The following is a 23,016-nucleotide window of genomic DNA, read 5'->3' as shown; positions in this document are numbered from 1 at the left end:
TCCCCTATTTGGTGACTAGATGTCCCTGTGGAACTTGACAAAACCCTACTATTTTTTTGGCTTGAATAATAGGGAACAACTAAAAAGCCTCTTGATGAAAAAGAAAGAGGAAAATGAAAAAGTTGGCTTAAACTCAACATTCAGAAAACTAAGATCATGGCATCCGGTCCCATCACGTCATGGGAAATAGATGGGGAAACAGTGGAAACAGTGTCAGACTTTATTTTTTGGGGCTCCAAAATCACTGCAGATGGTGACTGCAGCCATGAAATTAAAAGATGCTTACTCCTTGGAAGGAAAATTATGACCAACTTAGACAGTTTTTTAAAAAGCAGAGACATTACTTTGCCAACAAATGTCTGTCTAGTCAAAGCTATGGTTTTTCCAGTGGTCATGTTTGGATGTGAGATTTGGACTATAAAGAAAGCTGAGCATCGAAGAATTGATGCTTTTGAGCTGTGGTGTTGGAGAAGACTCTTGAGAGTTCTTGACAGCAAGGAGATCCAACCAGTCCATTCTGAAGGAAATCAGTCCTGAATATTCATTGGAAGGACTGATGCTGAAGCTGAAACTCCAGTACTTTGGCCACCTGATACGAAGAACTGACTCATCTGAAAAAACCCTGATGCTGGGAAAGATTGAAGGCAGGAGGAGAAGGGGACAACAGAGGATGAGATTGTTGGATGGCATCACTGATGTGATGGATGTGAGTTTGAGTAAACTCCATGAGCTGGTGATGGACAGGGAGGCCTGGCGTGCTGCAGTCCATGGGGTCGCAAAGAGTCGGACATAACTGAGCGACTGAACTGAACTGAACTGCCCAATCCAACCTTAGTCCACCAACCCCAAAGCCTTCAACCCATGGATTGTAATGTGTCTCAGGTCCTGACCCTCTCTGTCTGCACTCTGCCTTGACCTCCATGTGTGACCCATTGAGGTGTGCCATGTCCTTCCTCCAGGGCTGTGAGTGATAAACTCTATTTCATTTTTTCTTATGGTCCATTATTGAAACATCAGCTCACCATCAAAAAAAAAAAAAAAGCAGCTCCTGCCTGGAGGTGAGAAATCAGGTCCTTGAGGGCACCAAGTTTTAAGGGAAAGTAAGGAGGTAGAGAAAATATTGGAAAGATGTTGAAGACATAGGAGAGTTGAGTGCAATGGTGGGAGCTCAGGACTGGACCATATCAAGAAATAACACTGAGCCATAAAGAGATCCTAAGGGAAATCCTAAGGAAATCAACCCTTAATATTCCTTGAAAGGACTGATGCTGAAGCTGAAGCTGAAGCTCCAATGCTTTGGGCTACCTTATGCGAAGAGCCGACTCATTGGAAAAGACCCTGATGCTGGGAAAGATTGAGGGCAGGAGGGAAAGGGAGCAACAGAGGATGAGATGGTTGGATGGCATCACCGACTCAATGGACATGAGTTTGAGCAAGCTCCGGGAGAACCATCTCCAGGACAGGGAAGCTTGGCGTGCTGCAGTACAAGAGGTTGCAAAGAGTCAGACACGACTTAGCAACTGAACAACATAAAGAGATGTGAGTGCAGTCATGGCCAGTGAAAGCCTTTCCCTTTTGGTAAAGACTGACCTCAGCAGGGCTGTGAGGTAGGACCAGATTTGTTCTCCTCATCTTTTGGGGGGTCAGGAGAAGATAAAATGTGTTTCCAGAGTCTGGGACCTGAATGATTTGCTCAGTGGTATATTCGTTTCTGGAACATGTGCTCCCTCAGATGTCACACTGTGGGTCTCTGGATTATTTGCAATTTTTCACTCTTATAACAGTGCTCTGAGAAGAGATAGCACAACCCAGGGCCCTAGGTTCAGGTTCCATGTCTTCCACTTTTTACGTGACCTTGAAAAAGTCAATCTCCTGGTGCATTAATTTCTTTATAAAATGGGGTAATAGTATATTATCTAGCTACCTTGCAGAATTGGGATGAAGATAGAGTTAATGAATGTGCATAAAGCAGTTATAACAGTACCTGGCATAGGGTACACATTTAACAAGTGTGAGCCATGGGTATTATAATCTATTAGCTATATATTTACACACATCCATGATTACTTTATTAGGATAAATTCTGGCAATATACTTGTTAGGTGAGAAAGTGTACAAAACTTTAATGCCTTCAGTACAACTCTCTAAACTATCCAACAGAAGATAAACTAAATCCCTACTACCTTATTATAAGATACTTGCTTTAATGTCATATGCATGACAACCTACCACCCATGCAGCAATCAACTACAATTGCTCTCTGTATACTCACTGACCCAGAATGTAAGAGTGGTACTTGGTAATCTGTATTTTAAAGACATTCCCATTTGACTCATAAGAACTCTTCAATTTAAAACCATAGCTCTATAATTTTATCAATTGACCCATCACTTGCTATTAATAAAACATTTGCAGCATCAACACTTTAGACCAGGCTCTTTTTAAAGTTCACCTTGGTTTTTACAACCTCTGTCCTGATTCATCTTCTATTTCTATGCCAGTTTTGTATTTCCAATAGAAATATAATGTGAGCCACATAAATTAAGGACCTGAAATATATCACTAGGATTATGTTTCTCCCCTCCCATCACTGGTTTGGTTGTTCTCTATTTGATCTAAGTCTCAGACAGACTCTGGTAATCAAGATACTGGCATCTTCTGATTCATATCCTTGAAGTTCAACAAGTCCAGGAGGAAAAAAAAAAAAAAGAGTGTATATTTTGGAATCCTGGAAGGGAATTTTCCTAATCCAGGACAATCCAGAGGTTATTGCATTAAATTGGGCAGGGCATCATGTTTGCATTCATAACAGGTCCCTGTCCACTAGCTCTTCCTCTATTGTTTCCTGGTTTTGGTTTCTCTTCCTTTCCTGTAGCACTCACATTTAATCAATCACTAGCTCAGGGGGGACTTTCCTGATGATTCAGCAGTAAAGAATATGCGTGTTAATGCAGGTTTGATTCCTGGGCTGGGAAGATCTGAAGAAGGAAATGGCAACCCATTCCAGTATTCTTGCCTGAGAGATCCCATGGACAGAGGAGCCTGGCAGGTTACAGTTAATGGGGTTGCAAAAGAATCAGACATGACTTAGCAACTAAACAATAGTAAAATGTCAAACTGCTTTACTATTTCATTGCTTGATGAAAGATCAGTAAGTGTGAATATGATTCAATTATGGATGGTTTATTTAGTCTTGTATTGGCTCCTCTGAAACTCATGGGATATTATTATATACATATAATTTGATTCATTTGCCCATAGCCTGTCAGGTAAATAATACCCCTCCAAAAAAAGTATGCTAAAATACTTTTACATTGATTTGAGGTAGCTGTTTGCAGTGTGTAGAGAGAAACATATTTTTTAAAAGATATTTAAAAGATAATGTTGCAGGAAGGTGGACCCCTTCTAGGGCCCGAAACTGGGCTCTTGTCTAACACTAGGAAATGAATTGTCTGAGGAGACACATGTGCTGACAAAGCAAGAGATTTTATTGGGAAAGGGCACCCGGGTGGAGAGAGCAGTAGGGTAAGGGAAACCAGGAAAGCTGTTTTACGGTGATGGGATTAGTTTCCGGGTGGTCTTTGGCCAATCATTCTAATTCAGAGTCTTTTCTGGTGGCCCACGCATCGCTCAGCCAAGATGAATGTTAGTGAGAGGGATTCTGGGAAGTGGACGGACACGCGGTGTCTCCTTTAGACCTTTCCTGAACTCTTCCGGTTGGTGGTGGCTTATTAGTTCTGTATTCTTTATCAGGATCTCCTGTCATAAAACAACTCATGCAAATGGTTACTATGGTGCCTGGCCAGGGTGGGTGGTTTCAATCAGTATGTTTCCCCTAACAACAATAAGAGAACACGACAAAAATAACTAAAAAACAATACAAAAATATCATCCTTTCATTTCTATAACTGCTTTGCAGAGTTATTCTATACCCGAATGAGATGAATGATTTTTTCTAAAACTCCCCAACATATCTAGTCTTTATCTGACAATTGGGGCAGGATGAGATATATTTACTATATCTATGAATCTTGTTTGGGAGTTTATCATGAACCTTTGGGTGGAAGCCTCTGCTAATTTGTGAGGGAACAGAGATGAAGGAGTAGAGGGATGGTATGTAAGGGGGCAACAGACAGCAGTCTCTACCAACAGTGACCCTGATGAAGAAGCACTGAGGGAGTCTGAAGATGTTGAGGAAGAAAGTCTAAAGTGGGGTGCATGAAAGAAACTCTCACTCGAATGCAGTTTCTCTAGCATGGCAGTGTGGACATTTTGGGCTGAACAATTCTTGTGGGGAGCTATCTTGGGCATCTTAGGATGTTTAGCAGGACTTCTGCCCACTAGATGCCTGTTGCAGCCCCTTCCGAGTTTTTATAACCAAAAATGTCTCCAGACATTGTCAAATGTCCCCCAAAGAGCTAAATCACCCTGGTTTGAGAACCACTGCCTTGATGGGAGAAAATCAGTAAAATGATTAGATGAAACATTTCATAGATTACTGAAATGTCCCCTATTTTCAAGTAGCTTTATTCACTCACATAGGTTTACCCTAAAACTAATTACCTGTGCTAATAGTACAAAGATCCAGGACTATGGTTTTTGATACATTTTCCCAGACTGTTCCCAGTGGTACTCTGTTCCTCGGTTTGAAACTAGAACAGAGGTGCTGGAAACTGTTGGTGGGTATTCCATTTTGCGAAAATTTTTTGCATGCCTGTGAAGTGCAAGACATTGTAGGGAATACAGAGGTACAACACACACAGACTTTGTTTTAAAAGAGATTACGATCTCATTGCAAACTACTTCCAGTGTAGTTCTCTTTTGCTTTTTCCTTTTAATACACACCTGGTTTATACTTGTTTCAGCAACAGAGGGCATTGCAAATAATGGTGTGTAGTCATAAAATAGAATTGTTAAAGGAACAAAAGGACTTACAGCTTTTTTTAATACTTCACTTAAATCATTTTAGGAACTTAACAACTACATTAATTAGCTAAAGACAAGATTTCCTGCTTCTTCCCTGCTTCTTCCTCAGCAGTCCATTCCCCCAAATTTCTTCATTACTGAAATTTAGTCTTCCACCCATATATTTATTTAGTCTTCCAACCATATGGATGGTTTATTTAGTACAAAGTCTTTGTACCAATCAATTAAAGATAAACACATATAATGAAATAATGAAGTAAAATTAATACTTCCCCATACTGATTCATAATATTTCTGTTCTTATTTTTATATGTATGAGATTGTAGACTTAAAAAATATCCACAACCTAAAAGTTGAGAGTTATGTTTTATTTGGTGAGAATTTTTAGGACTTCAAGCCTGGGAGACAGCATCTCAAGCAACCCTGAGAGAACTGCTCCAAGGAAACAAGGGGAGGAGTCAGGTTACATGGAAGTTTTGCAATAAAGTGCAGGTAGTCAGGAACAGCAAAAGATTATTGTTAAAGAAAACCAGATATCCAAAGTAGTGGGATTTAGCACTTTTCTATGTATTGGTCGATGCAAGAGAATGGACTCACTGAAATAATTCCTTTGATAGGCACCTCAGCTCTCTGGGGCCAGTATCTTGTTTTCATGTCCTGACCTTCCTCGGGGCTTATGGAAGGGAGTGACTGATGGCTGTAAGAGGGCAGGTATTCTTTCCTTCCCGAGTTCTCTCAGGGCTCACCAGCTCTCCATCTGTGATGGCTGGCATTCCTGGTCACCACATCCTTGTTTACTGATATGGCAGGAAATATTCCATTTCTCAAGATGAATGAATGAACAAGTAAAAGTGTCAAACAGAAATGGGATGCCCAGGGGCATTAATTTTATGACCTATAATCAAAAGAATTGACATAAACCCCACTGCACTGGTATCCCCTAGGATTCCTGTTTCTTTAAAACTGTAAAATGCCTAAATATATATTTCCTTCTGACTGAATTACAAACACATATTTATCTTCCTAATACACTTTGTCAACCTTGCACCTTCAAATCCAAAGTCATGTCTTTTCCTCTGATATCTATCCCTTTATTCATGTACTAAGGATTAAAAACCTATATAACAAGCAAATGTCAAAATTATAGGATATCAACAGAAACAAATAAAAATACTATATTATAGAAATGAAGCTCTTGACATAAAAACAGGAGAAACAGTTTGCTTTGATTTCAGGTGTGAGCTTAAACTCCCTTCTTCCAATTCTAGTTGACTCTGTTTAATTACACAAATTGTAATTTATAAGATGATTTATTTGTTAAAAAATAAATGTATTCTAGAAACAACCACTTTTAAAATAGTGATGTGCTGTGCATTTTTATATGCAATAAATAACCATCTTGAATGAAGGCAAAGCAGAAGCTACATCTCAATTCTACTTAACGGATCTGAATATTTACTAGGAGAGAGTCCAGGCAAGTCAAGTCACTTAATTCTTCCAAGTCTTATCTGTAAAACGGATATAAATATCTGCCCTATCTTACCTTACACACTTGTCCTGAAGTTCTTATAAAAAATGTAATTGTTAGGAGAAAAAATCCTACAAATGCTGTAGCAGAACTGTTAATACTCATGTTAGAGTTAAATTCTTTCAGTTGAATCACTCAGCATCTTTGTTCATGCCTTACAGAAAGCTGGAGGTACTGTGCCCCCTGCTGTTGAAATGTGAATATACATATACTGAAGTCACTCAGTCGTGTCTGACTCTCTGTGACCCCATGAACTGTACCAGGCTCCTCTGTCCATTGGATTTTCCAGGCAAGGGTACTGGAGTGGGTTGCTATTTCCTTCTCCAGGGGATCTTCCCAACCCAGGGATCGAACCCAGGTCTCCTGCAGTACAGGCTTAACCATCTGAGCCACCAGGGAAGCCCTTGGTTGAGCCCTCATTCCCTGAGCCACCAAGGAAGCCCAAGGAAATCATATACATATGGTTGTTGGCTAAAGGAGTAAGAACTATACTGGAAACAATGTCCCTTTATGAGAGTAAAAATACTGAAATAAAAATGTTTAAATCTTCAAAAATGAAGCAACTACCCTAATGCAATAAAACCATGACTTCCAAATTTCTTGCCAAGACTAAGGTAGGTAAAACTATCCTAATCAGAATATTTTTGGTTTTGAAACTTTATGATCTGCTTCTCTCATTTTGATTTCTTTGTACTTCTACTCCCTGACCTCTTAACACTTTGGGCTTCTGGGACCCTAACCAATCTTTCGTGCCGTCTCTTCACTCCATTCCCTAGGCAGGCCAGAAAGCTTCTGATTAATAGCAGAAACTTAATTAACTGAATGTTAACTGAAAAAGATTTCAGAAAGTATTAACTGATCTACCTTTTATTAAGCTACTTGTTTCCAACTGCATAATCAAAGATTTTGGTACCCCCTGGAACATGCATCACAAATCACATTTTTGTTTTTCCTTTTCTTCTGGGGTGGAGGGAGAGAGAGGAGGTGGTTATAATGGGGAATATGATTGATAGAAAAATTAAGATAAAATAAAACACACATCCTCTAAGGGACTGGTACTCAGCTACAGGGAATCTGTCATTTATTTTCCTATTTCTAATCCCTAGAACAATGCAAATTCATAACCCACAATTGAGGTTCAAACTGTTTGTTTGAATTAAATCACCTTGATTTGGTTTTGTTTGTTGAATTAAATCACCTTGATTTAGATTTCTCAGATTGATAAGAAAGAGTCTGCCAGCAACCTCAGTACCCTGAGATCTCTCCCTGGCACCAGTCTCCCTGAAAACACTCCTCAGGCACAGGCTTGGCCACTACTGCTGACTTAAAAAATATTTACAACCTAAAAATTGAGTGTTATGATTTATTCAGCAAGACTTCTTAGAACTTCAAGCCTGTGAGACAGCATCTCAAGTAACTCTGATAGAACTGCTCCGAGGAGGTGAGGGGAGGAGCCAGGTTATATAGAAGCTTTGTAACAAAGAGCAGGTAGCATGAACATCAAAAGATTATTGTTAATTAAAGAAAACCAGATATACTAAGTTGAGGAATTTAGTGCTTTCTATGTGTGGAAAGATGCAAGAGTCTGGGCTCACTGCTATCCAGGACAGTAGCCTGTGTTTCCGCATCCTGAGCTTCCTTCCCTCGGGGCTCACCATAGGAACTGGTGTGGTCTGATGGCTCCTATTCTCCTTCCTCAGTGCCCATGGGGCTCACCAGCTCACATTGGAGGACTACAAGGACTGTGACATCCTTGTTTACTGATATGGTAGGAAATATTTCATTTCTCACTGCCGGTCTAAACCCAACTTTCATTCCCCTGGCCTCCAAGACTCCAAAATGAAGTTTGTTCCTGGATTTGGGGTGATACTTCTAATTAGTGTGGGGCTTCCCTTGTGGTTCAGCTGGTTAAGAATCCGCCTGCAATGTGGAAGACCTGGGTTCGATCCCTGGGTTGGGTAGATCCAGAGAAGGGAAAGGAGAACAGAACGGCTACCCACTCCAGTATTGTGGCCTGGAGAATTCCATGGATTGTACAGTCCATGGGGTCACAAAGAGTCGGACACAACTGAGTGACTTTCACACACTTTAATGTGTGAATACAATATGTGTATTGTGTTAATGTGTCAATACAATGTGTGTTTACTACAATGGCTTCATGCTGATGTCCTGGAATGTATTAATATCATTTCTATTATTTCCACCTCTGGTTCTGAGGTTACCATTGCAGGGGAAAAAAGTCTATTTATAGTCATAGTATACCTTAATGCTGGGCAACTGAGAAAAGATATATGACACAAAATCCATCTTGACCACAAGAGCTGGAAAACCTTCTGTCCATGCTTTTGAAGATTATCTTTTGACACTAACATTTAAATATATATTTTTAATTTAAAGGAGAATTTTAGAAGTTTCAAAGAAATCAATAATACTGTCTCCAATTCAGTAAACCATTTTATCAATTCAAATTTTATTTTTTATTTCACACATCAATATTTTATAGAAAAAAAGGGCCTCTTAATGTTACACTCTAATTACAATGTTTTATGCTGATTCTTTCCAACGTAGAGACCTCAGTTTTTACACAATCAGTAAATACAATAACTTAACACTTTTGAGGCTCATTTAAACATTTCCCATACAGTTTTACATATATCAATACTATTAATGGCTATATAACAGTCTATGAAAGCAATAGCAATACATGAAAATTTACTTATCCAGTTCCCAATTACTGGGCTCTTTTAGAAATTCAAATAAACACACTCACTAGAAATATCTTTATACAAATAGCATTTTTTCTTTTAAAATATTTTCCTGGGCATATACTACTCAGAGTGAATTAGATCTATCAAAAGACATACTGGTTATAGGGTTCTTATTATATTTTTCTAAATAGTTCTTCAAAAAACGAATATAATAATGCCATTGGTATGAGGATACATGCAATTAAAGTTTTTTTGCATGAACTACGTCAAAGTTGCTTAGTTTGTATTTTTAATATTAGGAAATCTGAATATCATTCTAAGAATTAACTTCTATTTGTTATCTTCTTGTTTGAACTTAATTCTTTCATAAATTTGCCCTATGGATAAGTAAGTAAGCCCTATGGATTTGCATTTACCTTTTAAAAAATAGAATACTTTATCCTTGTATAATGCAGGTAGGTTTTACCCCATCTCTTGGGATGCAAGACTCCCTTTTTCCTCCTAAAGTTAAAAAGACATATCTTTGCTTGCTTATTAGCCTAAATTATCATAATTCTGTCAAATTATATAAATCATCCATCCATCCATGTTAAGTGGAAGTGTAGCAAATTTACGTACTATCTTCACCTTATTGCCAGTTCTTTGGACATAATTTCATTTACATTAGTCCTCACAATAATTCTGAAAACATTATTTCTACTTTATAGATGAAATGAAAAGCAGGCATGATTTTCCCATGATTAGACAACTGTAAGTAGTAAAGTGAGGACTACAATTTTGGTTTTCAGATTTCCTATTTACTTCCCTTCCATTATATTAGGATGTAGTTCCTTCAATCTGCTTCTGTATAAGCATCTTTCTTAATTTATCCCAACATAGTTGTGTAACTTTCTTTAAATGGCTTGCATATACTAATACCCAAGCACTTGCCATCGAGTGGTCTGCAGCAGCGGGGCCATGGGCAACTACTCTGGAGGCGTGGGCGTGAAGAAGTGGCTGCTGGCCCACGAGGGCCATCCCGCGGGGAAAGCGGCCCGTGGAGGGGGCTCCCGTGCCACCGGATCCTGGCGCGGGGCCCTGGGTAGCACCGCCAGCTCCCAGCCCGCAGGCCGAGACTGAGAGTGTGTGAGCAGTGTGCTAGGCATGGGGTGTGTGCTGGGAGGGTGGGGGGTGGGGTGTGCTGAGGGGGGTGGGGGTGGGGTATGCTGAGGGGGGTGGGGGGTGGGGTATGCTGAGGGAGGGTGGGGGGTGCTGAGGGAGGGGTGTCTCATTAAAGGAGCCAGAGTCTCAAAAAAAAAAAAAAAAAATTGTAGCTTATCATTGTTGGAATCTAGAAATAAGATTAATTTTTAAATGTTCTATATCCTGCAATTTTCTGAATTAGTCTTTTATGTTTATGATACTACAGGTTTCACTAATTTAAAAGCCATACTAATAGAAAAAAATTTGTGCTCTCCTTATTTTTCTCATTTACATATGCTTATTAAGGATTTATTACAATGATGAGTTTTCTTCAACTATATATAAAAAATAGTGCCAAGATTATTTAATTTCTGGTTGAGAATTGTTTCTTATTTTTCCCTAACAGGAATGATGTAAGTTCTTGGTTTTAATCATTACTTATCACAATGAGAAACCACAAAGTCATTAACAGAGATAAATAAATATTTCTATTAATATTTTTAAAGTTACCTGTAGTTAATACCTTGAATTTTTACTACTTTGTTCTGTTGATATTGATTTAATGGTTATTCTGTTGAACACTAACCGCATAATTCTGAGTGACAGTAAATAACTATTTTTCATTTGCTAATATTTTGCATTTGTTCAGATGAGACCCTTTTCAAAATGTTTCCTCCTAGTACTGAGGCGGTATTAACTTCAAAATGCAAGTGTTAGTATACCATCTTTCTGGTACATAGATATTATTTATTCTTTGAACATTTGAAAAAGTTCACCAATAAACCCTTAAGAGTAAAATGGGTTTGTCAGAAAATTATACTAGGTTGGGACTTCCCTAGTGATCCAGTGGTTAAGACTTTCCTTCCAGTGCAGGAGGTGTGAGTTCAGTTTCTGGTTGGGGAGCTAAGATCCCACTCATATGCCTCACAGCCAAAAACCAAAAAATAAAAAGGAAGCAATATTGTAACAAATTCAGTAAGGCTTTAAAAAAATGGTCCACATCAAAAATAAATCTTTAAAAAAAAAAGGATGAAAAGAAAATTATACTCTCCTCTAATTTTTAAAATGCTTTTCTTTGGTAATAATTTATTTCCAATTTATTTATATTCAAGTAGGAAAGTAATAAATTCATTTCTTAGTTTTTAAAACACTTATTTTATCTAACATTTTCCTGTTTCTATTACTGTAGTTCTATCATCTTTTGCAACATCTCACTGATATTCTCAAATTCTTATGAATAAAAATATTCCTCATATTGAAATTAAAATATTTTCAATAGGTCTGGATTACCTTCACTTCCGTTTAATTTAACATCTCAAATTCTTTTACATTTTAATAACTAATTTTTAGGTCTATTTCAGACATTTCATTTGTTTTGATAAGTATAAGCCTAGAAGCCAACCAATAACAGATTTGCTAGATTCAAAATATATATATTAATATCAATTCATGATTTGTCTACTTCAGAAAGTTGAAATTTACTTAAATTGTTCTTGTTTCATTTTTCTCACATACAGAAGAGCAACAAAAGTCTATTTAGAGCATATTTTGCCCTAGTAACATGTTACTTTTTATAACATCATAATCAAAAGGTAAATTTAAAAGAGTAATTGTGTTAAAGCTTAGACAAATTCTACTACAGTGAGAGTCATAGCTCTAAGTTACATGTATTTTTAATTAATCTTTACTTTCCTATTTCTCTGACTCAGTAATAAGCTAAGATGTCTGCCTACTTTGCTTCACCAGCAATGCTAGACTGGTTCTCATGAGCCAGTAATCTTTTCTTTCTCCTTTAGTGCCTACACTCTTCTAACAGTTAACATTAGTTGAAAGATTTTGAAATCATGAAAGCCTGGATTTCAATGTTGGCTCTGCCACAAATCAGAGTGAATTACTATCTTTATTTCCTCTCTGAAAACGTATTATCTGCCTCACAGAGTTGTTGAGAAACTATAATGAGAGAGTACAATAAGTGTGCGCTGCTGCTGCTGCTAAGTAGCTTAAGTCGTGTCCGACTCTGTGCAACCCCAGAGACGGCAGCCCAGCAGGCTCCCATGTCCCTGGGATTCTCCAGGCAAGAACACTGGAGTGGGTTGCCATTTCCTTCTCCAAGGCATGAAAGTGAAAAGTGAAAGTGAAGTCGCTCAGTGGTGTCAGACTCCTAGCGACCCCCTGGACTGCAGCCCACCAGGCTCCTCCGTCCATGGGATTTGCCAGGCAAGAGTACTGGAGTGCATAGCACATAGTAAATGCTCTGTTCCCGGGCAAAAAATCGTAATTAAAGGGCTTATTTCCTATACGATTATCATTCTCTGTCTGAGGAATGGAAATGGTGACTTAGGAAGGAAGTTTACTTCTTCTGACAGTTCCACAAGCTTGCCCTGCTAGAATATAAGCAGCTTTATAACTTCTGGTGGTTCTGGAAAAAAATGTTTCTATCTTCTAGATAACAGCTAAGAGGCAGGAGCTGATTATGAAGGCGTCCACCTTGTTACTTGCTGGGACACATCCAAAGGGGCATGGTAAAGCTTCCTCTGATTTACTAACAACTGTAGTGTTACTAATTAAAGTGGTGGGGCCAACAAAATGGTATACTTCACTTTCATTGTGAAATCTTGGGAAATCTACTCACAGATGGATTTTTAAAACCATCTGTATTCCCAGGTTAAAAATGCTTCACTCAGTTTCTCCTTAGCAATTTCAGAACAGGCATTCTGAAATATCTTTTCCTGGAGCAGTTTATTTTTTCTTTAGCCTGAATTACTTAGAAGTTCTTTTCTTCTAGGTGCCAGAGCAGTGCTCTGCATAAATTTTCTCAAGTATTGAACCAGAACTAATCTTTCCCCCTAGATTTTCTTTGGACCAAACCTCCCAAGAATGAGCTTTGCAACTACTAACTGAACTCTCTGACTCTTTCCAATGTATAAGACTGGGATGACATCACTGCCTCATTGGTTACAAGGGTCAAGCAGGAGAATTAAACTGCAAGATGCATTCTAAACATCACCTTCACAAATAAAAGATCATGCAAAATATTCCTCCAATAATTACAAACATATTTTATCACATTGGCACTTGCATTAGTTGCTATTGCTGCCACCATATCTGTATGTTTATATTATAAACAAAAGACCCACGTAATTTCCTCTGTGTGTGTTTCACTACTCAGAGGTGGCAGCAACTGTAATAGCTGTAAAAATAATTTAAATATTCCTTAAATATCACCGTTCTATAGACAATAATAAAATTTGAAGATCATCAGCAGATATAATATCATCTTCCTTTAAGCACCATTGCTAACACGGAACGCTCACATATATACCCAGTACTAAACTAAAGCTAATTCTGGGTCATGGAGCCCATTCTGAAACAAAAACAAGTCCAATAACCAATACATCAGTCATTGATAGGTTAACAAAGGCATCCAATGACTGAAAGTCACAAAGAGAATTATAGACAACATCTGCATGGCATTCATCATATAACCACATCTAATTACTCATACAGGAAAACTGTCCTTTAAATGAGAATATTCTGATGCCAGGATGAAGGCCCAAAGTAGCATTTCCAGTTTGTTTGTTTTTTTTTCTAATTTTGAAGGTGCTTCCCTGAACTTTCTAGGTTTTTGCTTCCCTCAGAGGATTCTAGTTTGGCCATTACTATATTATTGGTTCCAAGAGGCTCTGATGGCTTTTCATCACCGTCAAAGAAAATGTCTTCCGGATTTGGAGGTGGGGGGCAGAATTCTTCACTTGGAAAGAGCTCGTGGAAGAGTGTTTCAGCTTGCTTGACGGCATGCTCACTTCCGAGTCCACAGTCAGGCCCAGTGCAGACATAAACATTGGGAGGCAAGCCATTATATGAACTTCGGCTGACTCCCGAGGAATCTCTCATGTTAAAATAAAGAGCCCACAAGAGTCCTGGCTTTGGAAGTTCTTCCTTGTTTACTTCTGTCTCAGAATATGGGGTGAATAATTTCTTCACCACTGATTCTAAGTCTTCTCTTGCTGTTTTGGAAGATGAACAGGTCAGATGTACCAGGTAGGTGTCTTTCATGCATGTCATGGTTGAAGAACACAATTCAGTGATTCGGACAGCATGTGCTCCTGGTTCCACCGGAGGTACTATCAAAATGGAAATCTGCTGATCTGAATCTGTCTTTAGGACAGATTGATCTGTAATGAGCACTGCCCTGGATATTTGCTTGTACTGCACACTCGAACATGTTTCCTCAGACAGGTAACTATCTTCCACAATGAAATATTTAGCATTTATCCTTTGACCAAGGTGATCTATAATTGCTTTACATCTTCCAGATTCTCTGTCAACTACAAGGCATTGTACTTTATGGCGAAGACAATATATTCCACCGAAAACTGCACACATCCTGCAGAAACACTGGGGAATTTCGCCTTGGCCATATAAGGGAAATAAAAAGGGAGTGTTGCCAAACCGTCCAAGACACTGAAGAAAGTTTTTTGTTGCTTTAAGGCCATCTACTGTAGTGCAAGATGATTCTGACATCATGGCAATCGAGTGAAGTATAAAATGTTGGAGGCTGGGGGTTAATTTTTTGGTTTTCAAGTACTCTGAAAATGAGCATTGTGTGAAAGCTTGGTATTCCTCAGGATGTTGTTCATAATCTAAACAAAATGTAAGAAATTTCATTAGCATCCTCTTTTCAACCATAGTGAGCTCTTTGCTATTAAAGACATCTGCTCTGGAACAAGGCACCTGCTCTACTTTTCCTTCTCGAAATGCAAGAATCCTAGTGACATTTTTAAATTCAGCATAACGACTAACATTTGATTTGATTAACAGATCAATTAACAGTCCTTTAGAATAAAGCAGCTTCGATGACAGATCAATATTAAACCTCCTGCCTTCTTTAACTATTTGAGAGTAAGCAATCCTCTTTCTCTTTGGTGGCACGCTGTTGTCTTCCAGTACAGGTTTGATTTCATCTTTAGTGCCATCGGAAACTGTGTGTTTATAAGTATCATACCCACAATATTCTTCTTTCACAGAAGTTTCTGCCGTATCAGTTATTTCTTCATTGTTTTTTGGAGTGTCTTGTGTAGGCACTTCATAGCTAGTAATGTGTGATGAGTGTGTTTCCTCAGACAGGCATGCAGAATCCAGAGGTTTTATGAGGGTACTAGATGCTACACAAGAAGGATTTTTCTGCAGAGCATCAAGCTCTTCAATATGGCCATCCATGCCCTGACTGGCATAACAAAAAACTTCGGCGTGTTGAATGGTTTCATCCTTCTTGCAAAGAGGGATGGCCTCTTCTGTTTCATGGATCATGTCTTGCCATGCAGCAGGGCTTTCTTCTTCAGTGTCACTGTTTTGCTGATGTTCTTTCAACCAGGACAGCAAGCCTGGAAAGCTGAAACTAGCCCAGTTTCCCCCATAGTAACTTCTTGAATCGAGATGCAGAACCCTTTGACCACTTCTGGAACATGCAGCGGCAAGGATGGATTCAGGCAGACCTGTCCCCATCACTATCACATCAAATTCTGTTGGGAGACTGTTGGCCATCCTGGAAAAGTGTCTGGTGACAACTTCTAATGAAGAAAATGTGTATGAATCTGGGCTGAGGGTTCAGAGAAGGTGTGACTACGCTGTAATAAAATCTCTCCTTGTGATAGTACAGATCATCCCAGAAATACTGAAGTTGCAGGTCCCAGGTATTCAACTGCTATCCTGTTTTAGTATTATTTTCTTATAGGTCAGTAGCATAAAACCATGATAAAGTACATCTAATCATATCTGAGAATAATAAAACAAGTATATGGTGTTCATTTCTGTGTTTCATCTTAGCAGTGAATGTCAAAATGTATCACATATGCATTTGTGACTGGAATTCTGCTCTGAAAGGAGAAAATTCAAGAAAGAATACAATTATTAACAATACTAAGAGAATAATAATTTCAAGCATCAATAATTATAATCCTATGGAGCACAATTTGATATCAGGACATAAGATTCTACTAAAGCAAGTCATTACATGCCTTCTCACATGTTTTCTAACTTCTTGAAAATAAGCAGATGATATAGACTCCTCCAAGTCAGACAATTCAACAATGAAGAACGGATATAACAACATCCCACAAAAATAAAGAATTAGTGTAATACAATTCTATAACTTTTGGTTTTAAGTATTTGAATAAATGGTACACAACTAGGAGATTAAATTGCAAGGAACAGGTGGCTCCACTGTGTTTATGAAAACATACTATATACTATGTGCACGCTGCTGTGATTATGCGTATTTCTGTGGCCCATACAGTCTGTGGATGCTTCTAAGACAAATGAACAGAAGACTTTCTCATGCCCCACCCACCTTTAGGCTCTCATGGGAACAACATGAGACTATTTCAATTGAATGGGCCACTGCTATAATCAGAAAAGGATTAATTCAATAGCATATTAAAATGTTTAGGTATATAAAAGAATTAGTCTACTGAAAATGTATTTGTAAGAAATCCTTATATAAATGTGCATATGCACAGGTGTGTTTTTTAGGTGTAAGTTAAAAAGGAAAAGTCCTGGGTCCATATGTTAAAACACTGCAATATAAAATAATATCTACTTCATTGGAAGGACTGATGCTAAAGCTGAAGCTCCAATCTTTGGCCACCTGATACAAAGAGGTGACTCATCAGAAAAGATCTTGATGCTGGGAAAGACTGAGGGCAGGAGGAGAAGGAGACAACAAGAGGATGAGATGGTTGGATGGCATCATTGACTTAATGGACATGAGTTTGAGCAAACTCTGGGAAATAGAGAAGGACAGGGAAGCCTGGCAGTCCATGGGGTCAACAAGGAGTTGGACACAACCGAGTGACTGAAGTACAGCTTCTAAAATCCACGTCACCATAGGGTGACATGCATTTTATGAGACCCTAGCTCTGAGACTGAATCTCTTCATCTCAAGATGAAGGTCTGTCTAAACATCCTCTGCCAAGATTAGCATGTTTTTTGTTGTTCTTATTTTTGAAGGGGTAGGAGGTGGTAGTAAAGAAAGTCTCTCCTGTTAATCTGTAGCATCATTCTGGTTGTATTCCATGTGCAGAACACCTGCATGGTGGTAGGTGTTGCCAGGGGTGCCATAGCCAAAGGGCTGAAAGGCAAACTCACCTGGAAGTTCTTTGATTGAAGTATTACACACACCACATGCTTGATGGCCTTTCTATCACTCATCATTGTATGGTAAGAGTAAGTTTCTTAAGCTCTGATTTTTCCTACTGCTACACTTACTGAAACCTAGATCAGTGCATACTGGGTCTGCCTAGGCTGAGATGACTAATTATCCTGGATACCCATATAACAAGCCATTCAATTGGAACTTAAAGTGACTAATTCACTGAATTGCCAGTTCAGTTTAAATGAGATGGCAATCTTCATAGTCTTGTCTGGTCAAAGCCTCTGCCTGAAGAATACTAGGGATTCCACTTGCTTTCAGCACTCTCTAAGAAACCAGGAATTGAGCACAGAATGAAGTGGTTGCCTGGCCTACTCATATATATATATGTGAATTACTTATTCTGCTTTCTTCCTGCAGAGTGTGGAGAGGAAGACAGAACCCATGAGGGTATGCGAAGAAGCGTAACCATAGTATGTACCTACTTTTGGCTTAAAAGGGGATATAGCAGAGGTTTGGGAGTAAGAGAGGATATAAGCCATAAGTGCTGAAACCAGCCACCTCCTAACCTACAGGTTATCAAAGGAATTCTCGTAACACAAGGCAGGACAGGTCAACCTTAAAGAACATTTAGCTCAATTACCCTGTAACCCCAGGTAAGAGAACTGATGGCTGGAGAGATTAAGTGACTGGGAGAGTCCACATGACGGGTTAGCCACAGGATTGAGTGGGACCCATGCTCATACCATCAGGCCAGTGGTCTTTCCATTTGACAGAGCAGCCTCTCTAGAAGCCTCTGTAGTAAGCAGTCACTTTTGATATTTTAGAATGTCCTGCCCTTCACTACTCCAGGGTTAGTTAGTTCTTGCTTAGGGCTAACAATGAGGAAAGCACCCTCCCTCTCTTTAACTCTTACCTAGAAGCACAATGTTTGGAATTTACTCCAGAATCCGCTGGTCAATGCAGGAGACACAGGTTCCATCCCTGGGTTGAGAAGATCCCCTAGGGAAGAAAGTGGCAACCCACTCCAGTATTCTTGCCTGGGAAATCCCATAGACAGAGAAGCCTGGTGGGCTATATTCCACAGGATCACAATAGAGTCAAACATGACTTAGCGATTAAACAACAAAAATGTTTTCAGCTCTATCATAATCCACTATTGACCTGTCTCCCTGGGCTTGAACAAGACTCAGAACGTTCTGTCCCAGAGTTTCCACCTCTAACTTAAAGGCAGGTTAAAGTCATTGTTGAAAGCACTAACTAAATGCCCAGAAAAAGAGAGTAGTGGTCAGGCAAAATACTGTGTGGTGAACATTTTTAGCAGTCTTAGAAAATCCTTTCAGATTGGGGTGGGAATGGAGCAGGGATGATGAGGGAGGAAAAGGATGGAAGAGAAAAGGAGATACAGTAGGGTGAGGCCACAAGATAGAAGGGACGAGGAAGAAAACAAATGCTGGTACTAAGAAAAAACTGGGACGAGGAAGAAAACAAATGCTGGTACTAAGAAAAAACTCAACATACCCCTGTTTCCAAACTCCCAGGCACTGAGTTAGGATAGAAACTGAATTTCCCAGCACAGAAAATGCACTTCTTGAAGATAAGAACTTTAAATGCTTACTGGGGAAGGGGTAGGTAGTAGTAGAATATTAGAATCATTGAGACAATCAAATAAAATTATGATTTCTATGACATTTTCTTGTGTCCCTCAACATATAAAAAAGGAATCATAACAAATATAATATGCGGGTTTGTCATCACATAGAAGGCTGGTGAATAAGAAAATACTCTTGATAATGCTACAACGATTTTATTCTTGTAAACTTGCCAAGATAAAAGCAGCAATGAATTATCAATGAATTTCAGGATTTTTTTTTTTTTAAGGAAATTTAAGACCTGAGAAATATACATTTCTATTTCAAACTTTTGTACAAATGAAATTTCTGGAGCACATACAAAATGATAATTTCTTTTCCAAGCTTAGAAAATAATGTCTTCAATGAAACAGCTGGGTGGTTCATCCTTCAAAATGTCAAGTGTTAGTGAGATTTAAATCTTGCATCTGGGTTAAGAGTATTGTATTATCAAGTTCTACTTAATGAAACCTATTGGTTTCACAGCTAATTATATGTTCATTTTGAGTTGATATTCTCTCATCCATTTGCAATCTCACCAGAGGCTTTCGTGTGCTGGAAACTATAAGGAAGAAAACACAGAAAAAATAGCTAATAGGGTACATGCCAGTGTGCATTCTGAGGACCTGAATAAAACTATCTCACTTCCTAGGAAGCAGTCAAAGGTTTACAACTGCTAATGGGCAAATTTTTAAAAAGAATTTACACATCGCGACTATGTTAAGTTTCTACCTCTCATTTTAGGAAATTAATATAGGAATTAGATCTCATCACCCTCTCCAACTTTCACAAATCAATCACCGTTTTCCTTGAATCTCTGAACTCCACTGCCCTTAATTTCTTTTCTCAAAGTGTATAAGCCATTGTCTCGTGCCCTGTTGAATTAAATGAGGAGACAGAAAGCAGAGAAGTAGATGAGCAGGACAGCGACCAGAGATGGGGTATGGAGGAACTGGGCCCACCGGGGAGCGGGGGCTTGCAGACAGGCTGGGGTTTGGGTGGGCGTGGGGCCTGGTGAGCACAGGGCAAGTGGGAGGTGAGCGAGCGCAGGAGGACGAGGTCAGCGGGGGAGGAGGAGAGGTGCGCGGAGGGGGCGAGATGGGGGAGAGGTGAGGTCACGAGGGAAAAGTCAGGCTGGGGAGGAGGGGAGGTCAGAGGAATAGAGGTCAGTGGGGAGGTGACCACAGGGGAGCCCCGCCGCGAGGCTGACGTCCCGAAGCGGGAGGGGGCGGGGCCGGGAGCAGGAGCGGGAAGGAGGTCCACCCCGACCACTCACCTCACAGACTGCTGCTGAAGCCCACTCGCCGTCCCACTCGCCGATCGTGGTGCCCCCCCGCACCCTGCTGCCCCTCAGGGGGAACGCGAAAGCCAGCGCTGCCTGGAGGACGGACGGTAGCAGATCGCCGAGGCTGACGTGGAGCAGGAGGAGGCGGGCGGGGCTGCGGAGCCGCGGTAACTTGAGGTAGATGACGAGCACTAGCAGGTTGCTGCCCACGCCCGGAAGCCCCACAGAGCCAAGCAAAACACCACGCGCTCGTAGGCGCCCTCGCTGACAGGCAGGGTGAGGCTTGACTACCCTGCCCTTCCGCCAGCCGCCGCCGCGCCTCCCCGCTGGCACTACGGGCGCCGGCGCGCTCGGTTCCGGGCGGGGCGCAGGGCGCCCCGAGCATTAGATGGTATTAGATGCGGGTCCGGACCTTTTCCCCGCCCCCGGCGCGCCTCGTAACCCCGCCCCTTCCCGCCGCTGTGGCCCCGCCCCAACTCGCCTTGTAGCCCCGCCCATCCTGGCGCACCACCTAATTCCGTCCCCCGTCGCAGTCTTAACGGAGTCCGAGCTCACTTGGCTCCTTTCTCCCTCCCCAACCTGTACGCTGGCTCCAGCCCTCCCAGTCCGTGAGAGCCGGAAGGGAGATCGACCACGGTGGCTCCTCACTTCGCATCCCCACCCCTCCCCCAGCCCAGCCGGAAGACCTCTTGGCGTTCACCACTCACTCACTCCTTCAGGAGCATTTATGGGTTTCTGGCCCACCACGTGCTCACGAGGGGGTTACACGAGCGACCCCTAGCCTTGGCTTCTCTCCTTCCAGGAAGCTGTTAGGAACCGCTGCCAAATGGTGTCGCACATTTAATGCAAACCCAGGCAGCACCCCAGGCCTGCTCATATTGTCCTTCGTGTCCTCCCTGCAGTAAAAATGGATACACCCAGTCACTAAGGCCCTCACTACGGCCACCTTCCAGCTCCACATCACATCTAGCACGTGCAGAGGTGGTCTCTGAAGCAGAGCCCTTCCTCTGACCTTTTATACTGTGAAAATAGATAGCAAGTTAAACACAGGTCCGTGAACCGAAAAGTCATTACAGGGCTGTGCCACTGCCTCTACGCAAGCCACAAAAGGGCCCAAGGAGGATGCAGTCACTATCCAGACCCGCAAGCTGTCCTGGGCACCGCTGGCCTGCACAGTGTCTGCTCAAGGGCAAAGGACCTGCCCTCCACGAAGGTGTATGCCTCCTCCCACCTCTATTCAAAAGATGGGTTGAGAATGAGTAGGGTCTGTGAACTCCCATTACAAGTATTTTGGAGTTAAGGTCTAATCGTCAGGGCAGAATGGCTCTCCATCATGGTACATCGAGCAATAGCTGAGGGGCAGTGTGCTCTGCCCTCAAAATCTTAATTTGTCCTTAAGGTTTCCAGTCTGGAGTTACCTGTAAGATTAACCCAACCACTTCTTAAAAACAAACAAACAAACAAAAAAACATGTAATTTTGTATTTTAGATTTATGCAACCATTTAACAAGTTCTATATATTTAATGTCGACTATGTTTACTGTCTAGTCTGCAGTAAGGTCTCAGTAAATATTCGTTGAATGAATGAAGAAGGACTCATATTTTTCCATAAAGCATTCATTCATTCATTGGTGCTGAGTCCCTGCTCATAAACTTTACATTGTGGTGGTGTTGGGAGAACAGACAATTATCAACTAAGTACATATGTAGTGTTGTGAAATGTGGCATTAAGAAAAATAAGGCAGGGCTTTCCTGGTAGCTCAGTGGTGAAGAACCACCTGCCAATGCAGGAGACAAGGGTTGGATCCCTGGTGAGGGAAGATCCCTCATGCCTCAGCAATTAACACTGTGTGCCACAACTCCTGAGCCTATGCTTCAGAGCCTGGGAACCACAACCACTGAGCCCTGCAACTACAGAGTAGCCCCTGCTCACACAGCAGTGAAGACCCAGCACAGCCAAAAATAAATACATAAAATTTTTTAAAAGATAAATAAGGCAGATAATTCCTAATTATCTTTAATTCCTAAAGGAAATAAGTCCTGAATATTCATTGGAAGGACTGATGCTGAAGCTGAAGCTCCAATACTTTGGCCACCTGATGTGAAAAACTCACTCATTGGGAAAGGCCCTGATGCTGGGAAAGATTGAAGGCTGACAGAGGATGAGATGGTTGGATGGCATCACCAACTCGATGGACATGAGTTTGAGTAAGCTTCAAGTGTTGGTGATGGACAGGGAAGCCTGCCGAGCTGCAGTCCATGGGGTCACAAAGAGCTGGACACGACTGAGTGACTGAACTGAAGGCAGATAAAAGGGAAGAGTTTGTTAGTTTGTACAGCATGGTCACACATAGCCACCCTGAGTATAATAGGCACAGGGTAGATGTAATGGAGTGGGTCCATGCTTGACATATTGGAGGAAAAATAAAGAAACCAATGTGGCTGGGTGGAATGAGAATTGCAAAATAAGGGCAGGGAAGTAGGTGAGCAGTGATTGGCCACAGGTTCTTGGCTATTTTAGTAAAATGACTTTGGCTTTAAAGTCCAAGGCAATGCCTATGTAAGAGAAGTAACAGTGAAGGAAAAAAGGAACAAGAGGCTTTTCG

At 40.7% G+C, this 23,016-nt stretch overlaps 2 protein-coding genes across 2 annotated transcripts in view; both read right to left on the bottom strand.

Annotated features, from left to right (window-relative positions):
* Positions 1–23,016, bottom strand: part of FH (fumarate hydratase) — a 215,845-nt gene that overhangs the window by 128,257 nt on the left and 64,572 nt on the right. The gene's annotated exons all lie outside the window — the stretch shown is intronic.
* On the bottom strand, positions 10,473–20,830 carry CHML (CHM like Rab escort protein). The gene is made up of 3 exons (XM_055582172.1): positions 20,402–20,830; positions 18,411–18,496; positions 10,473–16,220 (listed from the first exon to the last, which is right to left on the bottom strand). Exon 3 carries the CDS (start codon positions 15,886–15,888, stop codon positions 13,933–13,935), a length of 1,956 nt encoding a protein of 651 aa, XP_055438147.1. The 5' UTR covers positions 15,889–16,220; positions 18,411–18,496; positions 20,402–20,830; the 3' UTR covers positions 10,473–13,932.

The sequence above is a fragment of the Bubalus kerabau genome, chromosome 5, assembly GCF_029407905.1.
Source record: "Bubalus kerabau isolate K-KA32 ecotype Philippines breed swamp buffalo chromosome 5, PCC_UOA_SB_1v2, whole genome shotgun sequence".
Classification (NCBI taxonomy): domain Eukaryota; kingdom Metazoa; phylum Chordata; class Mammalia; order Artiodactyla; family Bovidae; genus Bubalus; species Bubalus kerabau.
This window is presented reverse-complemented; position numbering and strand designations above follow the sequence as displayed.

Excerpts from the sequence above, each read along its gene's own strand:
- CHML (XM_055582172.1), bottom strand. The coding sequence starts at position 15,888 with ATGGCCAACAGTCTCCCAACAGAATTTGATGTGATAGTGATGGGGACA.